The following is a 23,483-nucleotide window of genomic DNA, read 5'->3' as shown; positions in this document are numbered from 1 at the left end:
TTTGTGATCTCAGTTAGATCTGTTTTCTAATCATACTAGAATCTATTCCATTTATGATTAACACACGAAGATATTCACCCTTGAGCATCTTTGTAAAATATGTAAGAAATAGCCATTTGCTTAGTTGCTTGATGATAATGGCACACTAGTTACTCATTTGACATAGAGAAAGATGTAAAAGATAATATGAAAGATGGTGCCTGGAGCTAGACTGCAGTGGCATTCCTGTATTACTGTTGCCTAAGGGGAGGCAGTTGTCTATATCTAGTTTTACCTTTGCAGACTCCACAATGATGAGCAAAATTATTCATTAATACATATTTATAAGCCTTCTATGTCTAAGTGCAGAGACAAAAAATATGTAAATGAATGGAGAGAAGAACAGAAGAATGTGAAAGTGACTGTTAGAGGGTAAAACAAAAGATCTGTCTTCTATGTATTCAGTGAGTTTCTCCATATCTCACTTCTATTAATTAGTTTGGTGTCCTCATGTACTTTGGGAAACACAGTATTTATTGCAGATTGGAGTCCTAGTTACTTAGCAGGGCCACTAGGAAGCTACTAAAATAAGCAGGGCTACTAGGAAAAACTTGAACAGCAAGTGAACAGAACTGACAGCCTTCTTCTCTCGGGAGTCCTTAATGAATACAAAGTTTAAAACATCTGAATAATTGAGTGCAGTGTATATGAAATACAAAGGAAAGAGAAGTATGGCATTTCTAAAAGATTTTGTTTGTTGATGTCAGAAAGCATAGAAATACATTGGATATAATTTACCCAGGTTTCCAAAATGTGATTTTTTATTTTGCATCTCATTCTGTAAATGGCTGTTAAAAAGCACCATTTTAATACAAAAAAGGAAATTGCTTGATAAAAAACGTAATTAACAGGGGGTAATAATCTTACAGTAAAATGTGTTGTTTAGCAGTCTGTGTTCAACTGTTTGTTATGCTCAGAAATCTTCTTAAAAAGGAAAAAAATGGACTGATGATACCAAATCACTCAGGGTATTAAAAAACATAGATGACCGAAGAAGTGCTGAAGAATCTTACAGGGCTGGATATGTAGGCAACAAAATTGTAGTTAGACTAAGTAAATGTAAAACGAATCATGTAAGAAAAAGTATTCTACCTTAATATATAAGATGGATGGATTTTGAGAGCTTGCACTAACCACTGGACTGTTGCATTTCTTACCACTCTCTATAAAGAAACATGAATGAGAACTTCTAATACATTCATAGGAGTTTTGGAATCATGTCTGTGGTGATGAAACTACTGTAGGGTGAAAGATTAACATAAACTATATATTTAGTTTATTGAAACTCCTTTTCTGTCCTGTTTTATAATTTTATTTCTTTTTATAACTTGATTAAAGTCAATAACAAAGAGAGAGAGTAACAACAGGGAAGGATGGAAGCTGTTTAAAAAATTATTTCATTAAATTGCTGTGTCACCTCTGTAATGGATATTTGCTTTCATTGAATCATACAATCATAGAGTCACCAAAGTTGGAAAAAACATCCAAAATCATCCAGTACAACTGTCCACCTATCACCAGTATTTTCCACTAAACCATGTCCCTCAGTACAACATCTAAGCATTTCTTGAATACCTCCCAGATCAGTGTCTCCACCACCTCCCTGGGCAGCTCGTATTTCTTAATGTCCAACCTGCACCTCCCCTGGCACAACGTGAGGCCATTCCATCTCGTCCTATCACTAGTTACATGTAAAAAGAGGCTGACCCCCACCTCACAACAACCTCTCCTTTCAGGTAATTGTAGGGAGCAATAAGGTCTCCTCTGAACCTCCTCTTTTCCAGACTAAACAATCCCTGCTCCCTTAGCTGCTCCTTAGGAAGTCTGTTCTCCTTCTTGGCCACCTGGGCATGCTGCTGGTTTGTGTTCATACATTCAATAGGAAGTTCCAGAATTTAAGACACCATTTTTTCTTGTTCTTGTTAAAATCTTTCTGTATAAATTACGAGCTTATATTCGTTAGCTTTGCCCTTTCAGTTTAAAATTAATTATCAGAAGCTGGAAGTTTCAGGATTTCTTTCAAAATGTAGTGAAAGCAAAGAGACGTCTTAGTTGTAAAATGGAGCATTTTAATTTTTATAAGGGGAAACAGGTTGCATGTACTTGCATACTTTAACAGTGTGACCACTGTACTTCTCAAGAAATTAATGGAAAACATACTTTCCCATGCCATACGGTAGACTTGAAGACCACATTTACTGAATTTTCAGCAGATGCACATATTCACAGAATTATACAGCTTTATGTACAAATCAAGCTGTGATGAAATTAAACAAAAGTTTCAGCATTATTAAGACAAGACTTTGGTCTTCTTTCTCTAAATATTTCAGTAACACGTTAGTCATGCTGTTAAGTACAATGGTTTTGGTAGACAGGAAAACTCCCTTTGGAACTTTATGCCAGTGTTCCTGGTTGGTTTTGAAAATTGTATGGCTTTATTGATTCATAGAATAAATAACTTTAAGAGTGTTGCAAGTTGATTAAAAAAAAAAAAAATTATATCCCTTTGCATAAAAGTTCTTTTCTCCTAATATGACAGTTTTGCTACCCAGATCAAAACTTGAGTAGAAAACCTGTTTATAATTTAAAAGAACCTAACTCTCCTGATTGATGTAATGTTATTAAATTACAAACCATTAAGCAAAATCAGTATCAATACCAATAATCCATTAATCAACAGGTACAATATTTTTCATGTATTTTGTCTAGTCCAGGGAAAATAAAATCCTCTTATATTTCATTGCATGTCTTGCCATCACAGATGCAGCTGCGAGAATGAAATTTTGTACCATACATGTGATATTCATAATGTAAATGAGCTCCCTCTTGAGCTAATGAGACTTCAATATTGCTAGACAAATATCCGTTAGTAGAGTACTTAGAAACTCTCCAGAAGTAGCAGCAGATGATAAAATAACCCCATGAATGTTTTACATTGAAACATTCTGCATTTCAGGTTACAGCTAATGCCTGGAAGGGCAACAAAAGAATAATGTCTGATTGAGTCAGAAGGAAAGAACTTAGAAGGGTAAATGCTGAATGAAAATTTTTTGTTGTTTTGAATAATAATGAAAACTCATTGGGTAGCTGGTAAAACAAGCCTCTTCAAAATCTGCCTAAATATATGAAAAATAGTGTAATATAGCAGTTTGTAAGACTTCTTAAAATTCTCTGGGACATTTGGAGAATGTCCTATTTTTTTTTACCAATATAAGTATGCTAATAGAAATTAAAATATTTTTTTTTAAGTTACCCTTATTTAAGCACTTTCAGTAAGGATGTAGAAATTCCTATACTATTTTTTTTTCCGTGATAGTACAAAGGTTGCTATAATGCTCCAACTCTTAAAAACAGAAAAGTCAACTAGAAATAAGTTTCAAATTTTGAGATGAACTAGAATCTTCTGGAAATAAAGATCAATGTAATGGGCAGCAGTTCCCAGGGGAGTCCCTAGGGGTTCAGTTTTAGAGAATAAAGGGGTCCAAAATGGCTGATCGCACTTCAAGAAGGAAGTCTTAAAGGTGCAGGAGCAGGCTGTCCCCCTGCGCCACAAAATGCACGGGCAGGGAAGAAGACTGGTGTGGATGAATAGGGAGCTATTCTTGAGGCTTCTGAAGAAAAAAAGAATCTACCTCCTGTGGAAGAAGGGACAGGCAACTTAGAAAGAATACAAAGAAGTTATTAAGATGTGCAGTGTGAAAATCAGAAAGGCAAAAGCCCAGCTTCAACTCAACCTGGCCACTGGGGTAAAAAAGCACAAGAAATTCTTTTACAAATATATCAACAGTAGGAGGAGGACCAAGGAGAATCTCCATTCTTTACTGGATGGGAATGTGACCACTGAGGATAAGGAAAAGGCAGAAACATTTACGTTTATGTCTGTCTTTGAAGATCAGAGCAGTTATCCTCAGGGTACTTCACTCTCTGACCTGGTAATCTCATCTGGGGAGCAGACGAAACCCCTCACGATTCAGGAGGAAACAGTCAGAGATCTATTACTCCAGCTGGACTGCCACAAGTCCATGGGGCCAGATGAGATTCACTTGAGAGTGCTGAAGGAACTGGCAGTGGTGATAGCCAAGCCACTTTCCAACATCAGCACTCCTTGTTGATTGGTGAGATCCCAGAAGACTGGAGGCTTGCCAATGTGACGCCCATCTACAAGAAGGATTGTAAGGAGGAGCCGGGGAACTACAGGCCTGTTAGCCTGACCTCAGTGCCAGGGAAGGTTATGGAGCAGATTTTCCTAAGGGAGATCACGCAGCATGTGCAGGACAACTGGGGGATCAGGCCAAGCCAGCGTGGGTTCATGAAGAGCAGGTCCTGCTTGACCAACCTGATCTTCTTCTATGACCTGGTGACCCATCTGTGGATGAAAGAAAGGCTGTTGCTATAGTCTACCTAGACTTCAGAAAAGCTTTTTTTACACTGTCTCCCACAGTATTCTCCTGCAGAAGCTTGCAGCCCTTGGTTTGGACGGGTATGCTTTTGGCTGGGTAAAGAACTGGCTAGAACCACCTCCAGAGTGTTGGTGAATGGAGTTAAATCCAGCTGGTGACTGGTCACGAGTGGTGTTCCCTAGGGATTGGTGCTGGGGCCTGTCCTCTTCAATATTTTTATTGATGATCTGGATGAGGGCACTGAGTGCAACCTCAGTAAGTTTGAAGATGACACCAAGTTTGCTGGAAGTGTGGATCTGCCTGAGGTTGCGAGGCCCTACAGAGGGATCTGAACAGGCTGGATCGCTGGGCTGAAGCCAGTGGGATGAGATTCAACAAGAGCAAATGCCGGGTCCTGCACTTAGGCCACAACAACCCCAGGCAACACTACAGGCTTGGGGCAGAGTTGCTGGAAGACTGCGTAGAGGAAATGGACCTGAAGGTATTGATTGATGCTTGGCTGAACATGAGCCGACAGTGTGCCCAGGTGGCCAAGGAGGCCAGTGGCATCCTGGCTTGAATCAGAAGCAGTGTTGCCAGAAGGAGCAGGGAGGTAATCATTCCCTTGTACTCCACACTGGTGAGGCTGCATCTCAAGTACTGTGTCCAGTTTTGGGCCCCTCACTGCAAGAAAGACATTGAGGCCCTGGAGCAGGTTCAAAGAAGGGCAACAAAGCTGGTGAGGGGTCTGGAGCACAGGGCTTATGAGGAGCGGCTGAAGGAGCTGGGAATGTTCAGTCTGGAGAAGAGGAAGCTCGGGGAGACCTTATTGCTCCCTATAACTACCTGAAAGGAGGTTGTAGTGAGCTGGGGGTCAGCCTCTTCTCTTATGTAACTGGCGATAGGACTAGAGGGAATGGCTTCAAGCTATGCCAGGGGAGATTCAGGCTGGACGTTAGGAAATACTACTTATCTGAAAGAGTGGTCAGGCAGTGGAATGGGCTGCTCAGGGAGGTGGTGGAGTCACCGACCCTGGAGGTGTTCAAGGAACATTTGGACGTTGACAGGGGCGACAGGCCTCTGCCCTCCCCCTCCACCCCAGTCCCACAAAAAATGGGAAGGAAGGAAGGGAGGAAAAGAGCAGCGGCAACAATCTATGGAGGAAAACTTATTTTACTATAATATAGGAATACAAGATAACACAATATATACAATTTAATTGAAATTGAGATTAATAAATCAGACAAGATGAGAGAGAGAGTTCCCGGGACCGATTCAAACCTGAAAAGCTTGGAACGGCTAGGAAAGCACCCTCCAGCACCCACTGCAAGGCAGCAAGAGAGCGCCCCCCCCACCCGGAAGGGCCAGATCCCGTGACTTCTGTAATGTACAGGGATAGGTACCTGGGATTGGGCATTAACACTTTAATACCCCGTACACTACATGATGTTTTGATGTTGAATACTGAAACCCAAAAATAAAAACAAACAAACAAACAAAAAACATAGAACCATGACAGACATTGTGTTGAGGGACATGGTTTAGTGAGAACTATTGATGAGAGTGGATGGTTGGACTGGATGATCTTGTAGGTCTTTTCCAACCTTGGTGATTCTGTGATTCTTGTAGGAGTTACTATACGATTTATTTTTCTAGCTAGTCTGCAACCTATCATTGTCACACCACCCTGCTAATAAAACTGCAGTTGCTGGCTAAAAACATTTTATTTCTAATTAGTTCCCCTTACAAATACAACTGTTAAAGTAATTGAAATATTGAAGTATTGATTTTGAGTCCACTTGTAATGAGTACAAATAGAACATTAAATGGATACTGTTTTCCTTATTCTGTTTCAGGGTAAATCAATATACATAATCTTTAAAATTATGGAAAGGTACTGAATAATTGTCAAGTATTTGAGTGATGCCCCCTGTCTATTTTAGTAATCTAAACTAGAAAACCTTCTAGATTCAAAAACTCAGTGTTTACACAGTTTTTGAAGTAGTTTCTATTTGCCAACTATTGTCAGCTAGGTCAAGCATGGTTCAGGAACAACTGTGGGCAGGCAACCATTCATAATAAGAAATTTGAATAATATCTTCATGTTTGGAGGGCCAGAGTATGTAAAAATATGGATGTAGGTCATTCCATATTTGCTGTCTTCAGTGCCAGAGACAAGTTGCAAGCATGCTTAATGCATTAACATGCACACAAACATTTTATTCCACTTTCTGAGTAGATAGCATTGAAAGCAGCCATCTTGATTTTAGCCAGTATACCCAAACAGAGTATTTAGTTTGGTTGAAAGCACCACAACACAAACTTAGAGAGTTTTCTGGGTAAAGAGGAGAGAACCTTTTGTAAGGCATAAATCAAAGTTTTCAGTCATTAGTTAAGCAAATACCTTCAGATTTCTGAATGTGTTTTTGTTATTAGGGTCTCGAGAGAGCAGGAACTACAGAAGTTACTACATTCTATTAGTCATACTGATGTGTGTGTAAAGATGACTTCAAGCCTAATGCAAATTTGATTGTAAAATGTAATGGCCTAAGTGGGAAAAGATGTTCATTCTGTCATTGTTGCCTACATAGTATAGAGTTTATTTTAACTTTGAGTGAATGTTACATGCAGGTCGTTTCCAACCTTGTGATTCTGTGATTCTGTGATTCTGTATCTCTGCTTTTTCAAATGTTTGGTAATTTGACATTGTCGTTAATTACAAGGGCATAGTTTCTTACCTCCAGACCCACTAAACATCTATCTTGTATCAGACTACTTAAGAGCATTAATTTTGAAACAAGTGCACGTGGATGGAGTTTTTTTGCTCTGAACAGTTGAAGTAATAAACTCTTTGGGAAAGACAGAACAGTCTCAGAAGAACATGCACATTTTTTATACTTGATCTGAAAAATTAACATTTCATAAAAATAAGAACATTGTGTCTGTACATGTATGCAGACCTGTATGGATATCTGTGTAATTGTATATACTATTTTTGATAGGAAAATTGATATGCAAATGTTTAGATGTTACAGTTCATAAGAATATTTAATATAATCACAAACTGCCTAGAAATGAATTTGATGTGAAGAAATGTCAGTTAAATATTCATCTACAGAAAGAGCAGATCTGAGCCATTGATTTAAAAGCAGCTAGTAGTGGATGCCTGTACATTCAGACATGTTTTCTGAACTGGGGAAATGTGATGTGTAGTGATTGGCAAATATATTGATTGAGCTGTTGATTTTAAAGTTATTTCTTCTTGTAAATCAGCTTTCTTGCTAGTGTTTTTTCTATTCTTTTCTACATTTAGATAGGCAAGGAAATCTGTAACAAATTTCAAAATGAAGGTTTAAATTCAGTTTAGTACTTTTTAACTTCATAGGAGAAATAAATTATTTATAGATAGTGAACTGTGTTAGAAAAGAATATTTAGATAAAATATTAAGCATTGAGTATTTAAAACAGCTTTTGCCACACAACAAATATCAAATAGTGAAATTGTTTAAATGAAATAATAAAATATTATTGAAGGTGTTTCTATAATGTCAAATTGTTTCTTTTTAACCTGATAGCAAGAAGTTTCTCAATAAAGTTTTCTAAGAGACAATTTGCAGATGTGATTTTGAAACCCAGTCATATGGTTGATCTGAAGTATATATATTATAACTGCACTGTAGATTTTATTCAGAATTTAAAGGATAGACAAAAGAAAACAAGAAAAAAGGTGCGTAAGATCTGTTGTTATTTACAGTAATGAACTGCAGATAATCATCTGCAGATATGCTGATTTTTATATATACGACTTCCTTCCTCAGTATGTGAGTTGTATTTCTAAAAGCATTCTTCTGCCTACCAGACTTATATATTTCTTCTCAGATTTCAGACTGAGGTTAATTATGATACTTTGGAAGTCAGAGATGGACCAGCTAACTCATCACCATTAATTGGAGAATACCATGGAACACAAGCACCCCAGTTCCTTATCAGTACTGGCAATTACATGTATCTACTCTTCACTACAGATAACAGTCGTTCCAGTGTTGGCTTCCTAATTCACTATGAGAGTAAGTCTGATATTTCTCTGACATCTTTTCATTTAATTTTGAAAATGTGCAGAGATGTGAGCAAATAAATGGCAGTGTTTATATTTGTATAAGGGCAAATTATGTTTACTCTTGTACTGACAGATAACTATGAAACCATTAGCTCATTTTGGAAAATTTTACTTAATGAGTTATTGCATTTTATGCAGACTTTTGTTTGCACTAGGTGTTTAGCCAAATGGAAAGCCATTTTAGAAACTCATCTTTCAGGGTAAAGATATGTTGATTTTGTTTGTTCCCCTTCTCCCACCTTCACTGCCTCTCTCTCATTCTTTCTCAATTTTTTTATGTACTTTGCAATACAGAGCAGAGTTGCACCTTAGCCATAGTGATTCCACGGTGCAGTTCAGTGCACAATAGTGTCTCCCTTTGAACTCTAGAATCACTATAATACTATTTTCTTTAAAATTAGATAGAATTACATATGTTAAACTCTCAGAAGTTACTGACCTTTACATGATATTGTAGTTATTCATGTAGATACTGAATAGAATGCATGTGTTTAGTGTGGTTAGGCTACACAAATAACATTGCTTTTGTCAGTTGTTCCAATCTTATTTGCAGACTAACCTGACTGCAGTAAATTTGCTGTCACATTGCATGTGTAATGTCTGTCCAAACTCATATTTTATTGTAGCTGCATCAAAACTTGGAGATTATGAATGCTTTAGATTGGATGCAGACAAGGGGCAATGGCAAGGCCACTAATTCATGTAAATGCAAGCAAATTTCCAATTTGATCCATGGAGATCTGGTCAGTGCAATCAACAGAGTCCAGGAAGCAGTTCAGTTCACCCTGAAATGAAGTCCAGGGGCTTTATTAAGTTGCCTAAGCACAGAACATTAGAGCATTTATTTTTTTTTTTAGGTGTAGGACACCTAGTTTCCAAGTACTGTATTAGAATGTGTGGATCTTCCAAAGTCCTTACCCATATCCATATCCACTAGTTCCATGCAGACTTCCTGTTTATGAAAGGATAACAATAGGTAATGGCACAAGAAACATTGATTTGGACAACAGAATTTCTTTCCTTATAACTTTGCTGAATAAGTTATTTCCTAATTTCCCCTGACTGATCATTTAATTTTCACTATGAAAGGATAAAGATATGTTAGTGGAAGCATCTTGAGCTGAAGTTGAATCTTGCTCTGAATTTCCATGCTGTGAAACAAAAAATAGCCTACCTGTCACAAACCATAATGAAGTGTATACTGCAGCTTAAGCTGTACAGAAAAAATTTGCTAAACACTTCATGTCTATGTGGGGTGTCTGCTTCACAAGGCTCAGTCACAGCATCTCTGGTCACATTGGTTTCTTTTGGCACTACTTTTCCCTGAGAGCAAAAATCATCTGCACTGCGTCCATGAAATGTTCATATGACATAAGTGAAATTTGTTCTAGGCTCTCTATTGTTGTGCTAGTCACTGTTTGGAGGTCGTGAAGCATTTCTACGATGGGTATCAGACATGGGTCCCTTCTTGATTCTTATCTTTGTATTGACAAATGTGCATATACTGGGGAAATGTAGTTATAGTAAGACTGGAAGTACTAAGCAGATAAACTCATAGTTTTCAAAGAGCAAAACCAGATGGAATGATTCAGTGGAGATTATGCATATTCTGCTGGGAACAGATGAGGTTGAAATTGGTTGCCGTTATAGACTTTACTGTAGAGGTTGCTTGTGCTAAAGAAATTTTGCTTGTAGAAGAACAAGCCATCAACTATAAGGTTTTAAAAAAGTATCTGAATATTTTCTTTGGAAAATCAACTTTTATTTGGAAGTGTCCTGAAAATCTTCCAGTAATAATCATAACTTGATTGTTTAGATTTCCTTTTCAAAAAGAACTTTTTAGAACTTTTAAAATGTGCAGCCTTCGTGGACTTGAGTTGAAAGTGTTGAGAAGATTCAAACAGTCAACAGTCAGTTTTAGAAATTATAAAGTAAATGCTTTCTTATACTTTTTCATTCAAACTACAGTCTTTGTGAATAGTCAGCATAGGAAAAATGATTCATCAAACTTTTGGTGGCAGATTACACTTGAAAATGTTAGTGGAATATTGGGGAAGAACTTTTTTCTTTCAGCAGTTGATTTTGTTCTGAGTAATAAGAAGAACCTGTAGAGAGCTTGAATAAGAAAGGCAATTTTTGTGAAACTGCCCATGAAATTACAGAGTTTATAGTTCTCAAGAAATAGATGAATGAGGTAGGTAACACAATTATGATAAAGTCAATGGTTTTCAAGAATACAAATGTCACCCACCTTGAGATATTGGTAGATTATTTTCCTAAAGAATCAATTTTGAAAGGCATTTATAAATAATATTATAATAACCATTGCTGTAGCTTTTTAAAAATCTCTTTTAATGATACAGATTTTAAAATTTAATAAGGAAAATGTTGGATGTATTCAGACGTTGCTATAGATGACCGTCAAAAAATAGCATAGATCTCTTAGGATAAAATCAGAAAATCTACAGTGCATATCTAGTAACGAAAACAGAGATAGAAATTCAGTAACAAAAATATATAAAGATACACTCAAAATATATCGAATTATTTAATGAGAATTGCTGCAAACATCAACCGCATGTGAGATTAAATGTTCTTTTCAACATTTACAGAAAAGCTTGATTACATTCATATACTTAACACCATTAAACAAACATTTCCAATGTAAGAACATACTACACAATATTGTGATAAGGGACTGTGAAAGTACCAGGAAATCCTTACATGCAAAGCATAAGCAGTCTCCACCACGCTGGAGGAAAATACCCTCCAGGATCTCTTTAGAGAAAGAGCTTTTCAATGGTTCTTTGGAGAAAGAATGAGAAAAGCTCTTGTAGTAACAGCATCCTTCTCTTTCCTTTTGTTATCTACTCATTTATCTCCCATTTCACTATTTTCACTTATCAGCTTCTCTCTTCACTGGTGCAGGTTACCCAGAAAGGTGGTGGATGCCCCATCCCTGAGGACACACAAGATTGGGTTGGGTAGGGCTCTGAGCAACCTGATCTACCTCCAGGTGTCCCTGTTCATTGCATGGGAGTTTGACCAGACAACCTTTAATGCTCCAATCTTTTAGTAATTCCTACCATTTAACTTTAAGCCTAATCTCATGTATGATTGCAACCCATGCCAACTAGCATTTTACCATTCAGTACCTGGGTATAGCTCTAGGGACAACTTCAGCTAGAATCACAGAATTATAGGGGTTGGAAGGGAACTGTAGAGACCATCAGGTCCAACCCCAGAGACTGTTCTCAGCAGGTAGCAGGGTCAAGTCCATGCTGTTTTGAGGTGGGCAAGGTGTATGAATGCTAGCTGAATCATGCATTCAAATTGGGATCCCTCCATAATTTAATTGCATGGCCTCCAATTCTAATGCTTGGAAGTGTGTTCTGACACCTGCCTCACTGATGTTCTGTATGAAGCTATTCTGATAACAAAGAATAGCACTCTTGCTTTTAACTGAAGTGTTTCTATTGTGTAAGTGTTTCTAAGTGTATCTCTTGCCAATATTACCTTAATATTTTACTTTTGTAATGTAGTAGGCAATGCAACATTCTAATTATTTTAGCTATTTGAATTGTAATATATAAGTATATAGTTAATGAAACTGTATATCTGTTTTATGCTTTATTCATTGTATTTATCAACAGATTCATTTCCCCTTTTGAGATCTAATGAACTCTAACTATTTAATCAGTTTCAAAAAATTGATTATATTTCCATTTGCAAAATATGAATTTTAATAATAAATGAAGCATTTTATATAGCTAGCATACCAGAAAATTGATTAATCTTTGATGAAATGTCAATATTGACAGTAAAATTTTTAAGGATGCTTGTCCATATATTTCAATTATACAGTGATGTACCACACCTGATTTGTTTGTATGTTTGCATTTCACTATGGATTGTGTGTTATTGTTCCTTTAAAAGAGAGTACGATTAAATTATAGGATAGAATATTATTTGTTTATGTCATTCTAACTGATGCACAGCAAAGTCAAAGAATCATATTTTTTGGAGAAGCTACTGACTCCCTGTCTTTTTAGGAAATACTGCATTAGGGAGAGTGGGAGAGGAAGGATACAGGTTTAATCTAGACTTCAATTCAACCCCTTATAAATAGTATAACTTTTCAAACCCTGGACAGTTTATCAGTTGATGCCAAAATTTCTCATGTATACTTTAATGTTGTCTTTTTAGAGTCAGGACTCTTGACATTATCCAATATTAAGCTTTTCTTAAGTTATCTCCCACTGAGAAAAAAAAAAAAAAAATCTTATTCAATATAAAATGCTTATTTTTTGGTCTGTTTGCTAAACATCAAATCTGAATATTTTCCCCTTAAAGTGAAGCCCTTTTGCCCAAGCTGACTTTTTTTATATATAGCACCACTATTTCAATTGCAAAGCTGGAAGTTGCAAGGATTACTACATCCTCTGTTGTCCTTGAAAATACCTGGAAAGTCATATTTTATTTCAAAACAAAACTAATAAAATTTTACATGTTATATATGATTCAGAATCCCAAAACAATGTATGTGTTGCAAAAATGGTAAAGGGGTGCTTAAAGAGGAAAGAATTTTAAGCACCCTGCTATGGACTTCCATCTACTGTAACATACTTCAAAACACAGTTTATAGTTTGTGAAAAAAATATTGTATTAATGTTAAAATTTAATATGCTGTTAATATTTATTTATGCCACTTATAGTAATGAGTATTGTGTACTTAAAAGGGTTTTTTGAGTCTGTATTAATCCATTTAAGTCAAATAAAGGGAATCTGGCTTCCCTTCTGTAATGTTCTGTATGCATTAAGAACATGTAGTCACGTCTAGAAGAAATTTACTCATCTAGACTTTAAGTAGGTACCTTTTGGCAAAATTCTTAACTGAAAAATAGCTGGAGTGTAGGGGAATACTTCTCCGAGTAAGATAGAATCATTATTTTTTTCATGTTTTCAGTCGTAATTCTGATTCTAATCTTCATATCCACAAATTCTAAAACCTTTACTTTATGCCATTGTAAGTCAATTTTTCCTTTCTTTGAAACTATCTTTACTTAATCCTTAATTTTATGTGGTAGCCCACAAAAAATTAAATAGAGACTTTACACTAAATAATGAGTTCTCATATACTTTTTGTCTTATATTTTGTCATACTTGTATATACTGTATTTTGTCATAGACTGTATAGACTCTTCTATACAATGTAATTACTCCATACTCCTTCTTTCAGATAAGCATTACACAGCTATATAAGCTTTCATTACCTTTCTATTTTTGATGCATTAGATTACAAATTTTTCTTAGTTCATCAAGTATAGATTTTTTTATACTGTACTGTTTGCTAAGGTAACAACTACTTCTACGGAAGAAAGTTGACTTATCCCACCGCATCAAAAATGGAATAGACTAAATGGACTATATTGGACAATTTATTATTGCTAGATTAATATTATTACTTATATTATTATAAGTATACTAATACTAGATTAATATTATTATTATTATTATTGCTAGATTAGCTCTGACCACAAAAAAGGTTATTAGTCACTAAAACAGGCTCTCCAGGGTCACGGTGCTAATCTGCTGGAGTTCAAGAAGCCTATATACAACATTCTCAGACAACAGGATTTGATTTTTGCATAGTCCTGTTTGGAGGCAGGAGTTGCACTCAATAAACCTTTTCAGTCACTCTTCAGTCCCTTTCAAGTTGGTATATTCTGTGATTCTCAATCTCATGTTAATTTTTTTTTTTAATTAACATCTTCCAATATATGCAAATGCTCAATGCTTATGTTGTCTCTTTTTTCCATTGGTTGGTCAAATTTAGAGCTCTATTTTTTTCCTACTTAGTTTGAGATTCTCTATTCCATGAGATTGACAATTATAAAACTGTCCTGACAACAACTAAACAAAGCCCTTTATATCTCACATCAGTTTTTAGCAAATGCTCACAAGTATTCTTTAGGATTTATTTATTCATCTTGCTTATTGATTTGTGCTTGTCTGTGATTTTTCTGTTTACTGTCTCAAAAAGGGGGACACACAAAATTTTGTGTTTTCAGGTGTTACTCTGGAATCAGATTCCTGCCTTGACCCAGGAATTCCTGTGAATGGCCATCGCCATGGAAACAACTTTAATATCCGCTCTACAGTAACTTTCAGCTGTGATCCAGGATATACACTGAGTGATGAAGAACCACTCATATGTGAAAGAAACCATCAATGGAATCACGCGTTACCCAGCTGTGATGGTAAGTGTCGTGTTCATCAGAAAGAATTCCAAGGAAGCTGATCTCTTATTTTCAAGATCTAATTAAACTTGTCATTGCTGCTACCTACCTTCAAGATCTATACTTTTAAAAATTAATTTTACTGTTAATAAAAGTTTTACTTCATATCTCTGTATTAACTTTCAGTCGGTAATATCTCTAAGGAGTGGTGAAATTTACAGGTATTTTTTCAGTACATTAGAAATCTGCAGTTCAGTAACTGTAGAAAAGGCAAGACACAGTGAAGTTGGGGAACAACAAAACTATTTAGAGCTTATGTTCTTCTAAATGTCTGTTAGTAGACTAGCCAAGATAGTACAGAAGTGGTAAAACTGAAAATACGTGTGCATGTCTTCATTCTTGTTTTTGTACGAAGGCATGTTTCTCCTTATAGAAATGGTAGATATGGGTTTAATTTAATTACCAGAAGAAATAAATTATGTGGGAAGTCACAGAGGTTGCTTTCATGGTTATGCAGTATGAGACTGTGCATCTTTAGAAAAAAAAAAAAAAAAAAAAATAAAAAAATATACTAACAATTTTTTTTTTGTTTTTTTTATTGTAAAATTTTTTAATTTTTTTTTTTTTGGGTTTTTTTTTTTTTTTTTTTTTTTTACGAACTATGCAATGAAGTAATTTTCAATGTAGTCACCATGATTAGCCGTGTGCTTTCACCAGTAATTAATAACAGCCTGCATGACGTGCTCATTAAAATCTGCAACAGCTGAGGTAGCTGAAACATATCACCCACCACCTCACAGTGCTAACATCCACTTTTTAGTCTCCAGAAGCAATCAGCAAGCATCAATGAATGGGCGAATTTTTTTCTTCCTGGAGGAACTTAATGATACACCTTTGCTTCGTATGCAATTCCATCTCAGACATAGTTTTGACAGATTGTCCTTCTGCTACTATCTGTCACACGGCAACAAAATGAAATAGAATGGGACTAAGAACGAAATCTTCTTGCATCCCTTAAAGGTTATTTCCACCCTCTGCTTCCTTAAAGCTTCTATATACCAATGCATGCAGCATGGGTAATAGAGAGGAGGAACTTGAGATCCGTTTGTGGTCAAAAGGCTGTGATCTCACTGTGATCATGGAGACATGGTAAGCCAGCTCGTACAATTGGAATGATGTCATGAATGGCTGTGTCCTTTTTAGGAAAGACAAGCCTATGAGGTAGAGTTTCTCTTCATGTGAGAGAGCAACAAGAATGTATCAAGCTTCACCTGGAGTTGAATGATGAATGATTGGAGAGCTTGTGGATGAGAATTAAGAGGCAAGCTCATATGGATGACACCATTGTGGAAGTGTCCTTCAGGCCACCAGATGAGGAAGAGAAAGTTGAAGTCTTCTACAAACAGTTGGAAGTAGCCTTGTGATCCCACGCACTGGTTCTTATGGGGGTCTTCAATCATAAACATATTTGTTGGATAAGCAACACAGCCAGACACACGCGATCCAGAAGGTTCCTGCAGTGCACTGAAGATAACTTTCTGACAGAGATGGTGGAGCAGCCAACAAGGAGAGATGTACCGTTGGACCTTGTTCTTACTAACAAGGAAGAGCTGTTTGGGGTTGTAAAGGTTGGGGGCAGCTTGGGATGCAGCAGTCATGAGATGGTGGAATTCAAGATCTTTTATGGAAGAAGTAAAGCAACAAGTAGGAGAGCTAATTTCAGGAGAGCTAATTTTGACCTCTTCAAAGACCTACTTGGAGTTATTCCCTGGGCTAGCACATCAGAAGGTAAGGGGACCCAAGGGAGCTGGTCAGCACTTAAACATCACTTCTTTGAAGCTCAAAATCAGTGCATCCCTAAAAGTAAAAAATTAGGGAAAGATGGCAGGAGACCTGCATGGATGAGCAAGGAACAAGGATAAATTCAAATGGAAGAAGGTCTATGCAATGTGAAAAGAAAAAAGTCTCTCTGCATGAGAAGAGTATAGGAATGTTATCAGAGTCTGCAGGGATGTAACAAAGAATTAAATCTGACAAAGGAAGTCAAGAATAACAAGAAAGACTTCTTAAAATATGTCACCTGTAAATGGAGGACTAGGGACACTGTGGGTCTGTTACTGAGGTTGCGTGCCCTGATAACAGTAGACACTGAGAAGGCAGAGATGCTGAATGCCTTCTTTTTTTCTTTTTCTTTATCTATTTATTTTTTTTTTTACTTAGACTGCTGCTTGGGAATTCTAGACTCTGGAGGTAAGAGAAAATCTGGGGAATGGAAATCTTTACCTTGGTCAAGGTGAACCTGATCAAAGAGTGTTTAGCCAAAATCGACACACACAAAATCATGAACCCATGAGTGCTAATGGAGGTGAATCTCCAGGGGAGATTCAGGTTGGATTTTAGGAAATACTACTTTTCTGAATGAGTTGTCAGATGCTGGAACGAGCTGCTCAGGAAGGTGGTGGAGTCACTGACCCTGGAGGTGTTCAAGGAATATTTAGACACTGCATTGAGGGATATGATTTAGTGAGAATGGTTGGTGAGAGGTGGATGGTTGGACTGGATGACCTTGTAGGTCTTTTCCAACCTTGGTGATTCTTTGATTCTAAGATTGCTGAACCACACTCTGTCATCTTTGAAGGGTGAGGAGGGGTGTTTGAGAACTGGAGGATAACCAACATCACACTAGGCTTCAAAAAGGGCAAAAAGGACAATTCAAGTACCTACAGGCCAGTCAGCCTTATTTCTGTCCCAGAAGAGTTGATAAAACAGCATGTTCTGGATGCCATCTCTAAGCATTTGGAAGAGAAGAAGGTTCTCAGGAGAAATCAACATGGATTCACCAAGGGAAATCATGTAATCATGTCCCACCAGCATCTTATCCTTCTATGATGTTGTGACCAGCTGGGGAGAGCAGTGAATGTTGTGTACTTTGACTTTAGCAAGGCGTTTGACACTGTCTTCCACAACATCTATGTGAAGAAGTTAAGAAAGTATCAGATAGGTGAGTGGATGGTGAAATAGCTTGAGAACTAGCTGACTGACAGAGCTCAATTTCGTGATCAGTGGTGTTGAGTCTAGCTGGAGGCCTTAAACTAGTGGTATTTCCCAGGGATCATCTTCCTCAGTGACCTGGGTGAGGGGATAGAGTTCACCTTCTGGAAGCTAAGGATCATACAAAGCTGGGAGGAGTGGCTGACACACTGGAAGTCTGTGCTGCTACTCATCAAGACCTGGACAGATGGATAGCTGGGCAGAGAGGAATCTGATGAGGTTTAACCAGATGAAGTGTAGAGTCTTGAACCTGGGGAGGAATAATTGTATGCATCAGTACCAGTTAGGGGCTGACCTGTTGGAGAGGAACTCTGAAGAGAAAGACCTGGATGTCCTGATGGACAGCAGGTTGGCCATGAGCCGGTAGTATGCCCTTGTGGCCAAGAAGGCCAGTGTCATCCTGGGGTATGTTAAAAAGAGCATGATTGATGGAGATCATCCTCCTCCTCTTCTCTGCCCTGGTGAGGCCACATCCAGAGTACTGTGTCCAGTTTTGGGCTCTTTGTTCAAAAAATACATTATTTTCCTAGAAGGAGTCCAGCAGAGGGCAATAAAAATAATTAAGGACCTGAGGTACCCCCCTTATGAGGAAAGACAGAGAGACTTGGGGCTCATCAGCCTGTAGGAGAAACAGCTGAGAGGGGATATTATCACTGTTTATAAACATCTGAAGTGTGGGAGTCAAGTCAATGGGGGCAGGCTCTTTTGGTGGGATGCAGTAGTATAACAAGGAACAGTGGGCAGATACTGGATCAGATGAAGTTCCCTACTAAAACAGGAAATAAATTCTTTGCTGTCAGAGATGGAGCACTGGTACAGACTGCCCAGAGAGGCTGTGGAGTCTCATTCTCTGGAGATATTTAAGAGCTACCTGGACACCTACATCTGTGATTTGCAGTAAGGAACCTGCTTTAGCAGGGAGTTGGACTTGATAATCTGTACAGATCCCTTCCAAACCCTACAGTTCTGTGATTCTGTGAATACTGGTGGAAAGATTCAGCCATACCACTACCATCAGTCTCTGCTGTAGTGGATCAACATAATAAAATTGTAGACATTAGTTTGAGAGCAGCCCTAGTATATGTAAAAAATATGTAAATTCTAACAATTTAATAAGCTTTAATAATTACCTTAGTCTAGTAAGAAATGAAATCAGAACTTTAGCTATAATGCCAGTTTTATACCTTTATGTGTAAATATAATTTGTTGCAATGTTTGTTATGTATATTTCCAACTAGTTCATGACAAATTTTATTGCTCTGTATGAGGAAGAAAACTAAAAGCAACCTAACGCTTTGTTGCTGTAATTTAAAATATTTATTATGTTAAAATTTGAAAAAAAAAACAAAAAAACAAAGAACAAAAAACTAAACATTAACAGATGAGGGAAAAGCATAGTCATGCTGTATTTATAAGATCAGTGAGCAATTCAGCAAAGCAAATCTTAAACTTTAATTAATTTCCCATGCAAATTTGTCTGGCTTTGCTTAGCAAAATGGCAGGATGCATAAAATGTTTTCTAGTGTAGTTTTTGTGCCTTTAAAAATACAGAAGATGGTGCAATCAGAACCTCTGAAAAAGAGGAAAGTACTCTTTTTTTTTTTTTTTCTTTTTTCTCTGAATATCACAGGTAAAGTCAAATAGCAAATAACCTTTTCTATTCTTTGGAAAATATATATATATTTTTTTGTTTGTTTGTTTGTTTGTTTTTCTTCTTTATATATATAAATAGCATGAAATACCTTTATGAGTGTATAGCCCAATAAAGTTGGTTGTAGGATATTGATGTGTGAGTTAGTTTAAACACAAACGCAAGAAGATTAATCCTACTTCTTAAGTGCTGTTATAATAGGAATTAATACTCGCAATATTTAGAAACACTGTTTTATTTATTTTGGTATCTTGCTATTTAACAGAAGAGATTGTAGATGAAAAATAAATTCCCTATAAAAGACTAGTTTAAGAATAAATAAATAGTTGTCTAATTTTAATTTCTTTAAATCAGACAAATTAACTTCAGAATTTCATACTTAACCCTATTTTTCAGTTTTTAGAGTTGTTAAAAAACTGAACAGGATTTTTTTTTCTTTTTTTTTAAATAAAGGACAGGACATCCTGTGTGACTTTTCCTTTCCTTTCCTTTTTTTTTTTTTTTCTTCTCTTAAGCATTATGTGGTGGATATATTCACGGAAGAAGTGGAACCATTCTTTCTCCAGGTTTTCCGGATTTTTATCCAAACTCTTTAAACTGCACTTGGACTATTGAAGTGTCACATGGCAAGGGTAAGAATCTAATACAAACTCCATGTGTATATGTAATATCTGTGTTTAATAAACACAACATGTTGTTTATGAATCAATTTAAATCATATTATCAGCTATTCTTCTGAAGTTTAACTTCCCCAAATAAATGCCTCCAAACACTGTAGTGTTTCTAGTTTGTCTTTATTTTGAAAAAGCAGTACTCTTCTAAACAGTGAACTGAGATAATGTGTCCCTATTTAAAAAAAAAAAAAAAAAAAAATTGGGTAGAAGGCAGAAGAGCCAGAATACATTTATATTGTTACTCATTAAATGGAACTAAAGTACTTGGTGAAAACTGCCAGGGCCTTGTTGATAACTGTTCTCCATTATTAAACACGAAACAGCAAATTTGATTTGTGTCTTAGTACGTTAGATTTCAGACTAGGATCAAATGGTTAAGCTCAAAAATCTTACATATCTTCACGTTGTATACACAGTAGAATAACATTTGAGTGCATAGTTAAGCTTAGCAGTTTATCCGTTAGTGAAATACATTTAAGAACTAACGAAAAATAAAAGCCTAGAAAGTACAAATGATAACACTGAATCAAAATATAATGAAATATAATGAAATATTCTTCAATTACTTTCCTATGGCAAAGTAAGCCTTATCTTTTTTTGTTATCGGTCTGAGAAATATATCGGAAGTTTCTACTATTCAGAATCTACTTACAGTCGGACTTTTGTTTAAGACTAATGTTGCATTTTCAAATGTAAAACATGTGTGAACATTTTTTAAGACTTCCTCTGCCCTCAATAAATAATTATATTTGAAAAGCTAACTTTAGTGGAAAATTCAATTCATTGTCAGACTGAAAGCTGACAACTGGAAAGGCAGTCGTTACTTGAGTGAAGGACAGGCTCTAGCTAATACGAACTCATGTGTTCATATATTGAAGACTGTACATAAAACTTACAATGCCTTAGTCCTTGTGTATGCTAGTTTAATAATGAGACAATTCTAAAGAAATAAGATTTCAGATTTTGATTTCATGAATGACTTTTTCTAAAGATCTTTCCGTATCATTTTCTTTTCACTCTCTGTGCTACCTATGATTAATGAAACAGAATAACTTTCTGTGAAATCGTTTTTTCTCTTTTTAATAACTTTATAGGTGTGCAGCTGTTATTTCATACTTTTCATCTTGAGAGCTCTCATGACTATTTGCTCATCACTGAAGATGGCAGCTTCGCAGAACCAGTAGCCAGGTTAACTGGCTCAGTCTTACCCCCTACTATTAAAGCTGGCCTCTTCGGAAACTTTACTGCACAACTTCGATTTATATCTGATTTTTCAATTTCTTATGAAGGCTTCAATATAACATTTTCAGGTAAGATATTATATCATGCTAAATTTCCAGAAATTGTTTCCAGATTTTTGTACTTGTATATAGGAAAAATGTTATGAAACACCCATAAAAAAGGAAATTAAACTGTATAGTATATATCTTAGAAGATCAGCTGACATTTAGAAGATGGTCGTGAATTATTTTAAGGAATTTTCCCTGTTTCCAAAGAACTATTAACTACGAGAAAAAGTGGCTTGGAAGAAACTAGAGGGAAAAAAAAAAGATGAGCAGTAAGTCTTCAGAAGAAGGAAACTAATTGGAACTGTTTCAGTGAAAGGGAAGAAACTGTAAATAAGCAGTAGTGTGCTAACTCAAAATCACAGGCAAATTTTAATCAAAGACTGATATTAGAATTTAAAAAAAATGTATATATCTATACTAATCAGCTGACTTTATTGAACAAAATAGAGAATCTTTCCATATAATTACTCTCATTTGGGAAGATCCTGAGTAGCAGAAAGAAACTATAAACCCCACCAGGTCCTGCAGGTAAAATTATAAGGTCTGGAAACATATGACTTAACACATCTGTATTGCACTGTTAGTCCAAGAGTGTCATTCCTTCTGAGAATAACAGGAATTGTAGGACATACATTGTTGTGTATACATTTACTATATACATTAAAGTAATGGTAAAGAAGCAATTGTACAACTTAGGGGGCATTTGAGGGCTTCAGTCTTACTGCTTCTAATGATTTTAAGTTTCCATAGATTTGCCAATTATTCCTGGTTCATAGTTGCAAAAGAGACACAAATTCAGACACTTAGAGACTTATTTTGAAAAATGTATATATATATATTTGTTTTCAGTTGGGTGATGCCTGTTTGATTTCAGAAAAGCACGTAAACAGTTTGCTAGGTTAAGAAGACAGTTTTACTTAGGAAAATGAAGGACAGTTTTTTAAAATGTGGCCATATGTCTTTCAATTCTAATGACCTTACATTTTATTTTTTTTTTTTCTTTTTTTATTAGATTTTCCTCATTACACAGTGAATTTTTAAACTGTCTCACATCTAAAGCTATTCGGGAGTTCAGACCAAATGAACCAAATAATATACTTAAGATGTAATTAAACAAAATTATAGTAAAACACTTATAGTACAAGCTGATTACAGCTTTTTGAAATTAGAAAAATAAATCTAGTGTGGGTGGGATGCAATAGATACATAATTACTATATATATTGCCGTAACAGAAATATAGTGCTGGTTTTAGTAGAGAAAATGATCCTGAAATGCATGTTTTTGAAGCAGTGTGTAATGACATACTACAACTAAATTGGCAAGCTTCTCCTCTCCAACCCATGCAGAAATCTTGTTGCATTTATTTATATAGTCTGTTTTATTGTCTGCAGAATATGATCTAGAGCCATGTGATGATCCTGGTGTTCCTGCCTTCAGCAGGCGAATTGGCTTTCAGTTTGGTGTTGGAGACTCCTTGATCTTTTCTTGTTTCCCTGGATATCGCTTGGAAGGTGCTAATAAACTTACCTGCCTGGGTGGTGGTCGGCGTGTATGGAGTGCACCTCTGCCAAGGTGTGTGGGTAGGTGGTCACATGCTTTCATTTCATTCATCAAGTCGTTATTAGCACATGGCATGTTTTGGAATACTGGGAAGAGAAGAAAACAGTTGGGTTGAACGTATTCAACCCAAGTTGAAGATATAAGTAATGCACTTTTTTTACTTGGAGAACTAAAGTAAGAAAGAAGAATAGTTAGAACTGTGGGAGAAAGTAAGATCAGAATGTCTTGTGAGAAAAAATGTAAATACAGTAATTGAACTGTACACTTGCCCTTATTAAGATGCAAAGTTAATAGTCTGTCAGGGTAAATAAGCAAAATTTAGGGCTCTTGGTGAAAACAGCCTTTATAAGAGTACTCCAAACTGTTTTAAGGGCTTTTTTTTCATATTATTGTAACTTTAAGTTCTTTTTTATGATTTATAAACCGTAATATAGTATTTGTAAACTGTAATTTTTAAATGTGCTGTTTTTAAAAATCAGTAA

At 36.1% G+C, this 23,483-nt stretch overlaps 1 protein-coding gene across 1 annotated transcript in view; it reads left to right on the top strand.

Annotated features, from left to right (window-relative positions):
* The window catches only part of CSMD1 (CUB and Sushi multiple domains 1), a 988,742-nt gene that overhangs the window by 767,210 nt on the left and 198,049 nt on the right, over nt 1–23,483 (top strand). Inside the window, exons 17-21 of the mRNA XM_042815127.1 lie at nt 8,298–8,485; nt 14,607–14,795; nt 19,992–20,108; nt 21,245–21,460; nt 22,833–23,021. Of these exons, the coding sequence (XP_042671061.1) occupies nt 8,298–8,485; nt 14,607–14,795; nt 19,992–20,108; nt 21,245–21,460; nt 22,833–23,021 (899 nt within the window). The remainder of the gene's footprint in view (nt 1–8,297; nt 8,486–14,606; nt 14,796–19,991; nt 20,109–21,244; nt 21,461–22,832; nt 23,022–23,483) is intronic.

The sequence above is a fragment of the Centrocercus urophasianus genome, unplaced genomic scaffold, assembly GCF_019232065.1.
Source record: "Centrocercus urophasianus isolate 14NV4802_14NV808 unplaced genomic scaffold, USGS_Curo_1.0 seq_10, whole genome shotgun sequence".
Lineage (NCBI taxonomy): Eukaryota > Metazoa > Chordata > Aves > Galliformes > Phasianidae > Centrocercus > Centrocercus urophasianus.
The sequence above is the reverse complement of the archived record's forward strand: the minus strand, read 5'-3'. Positions and strand labels throughout refer to the sequence as shown.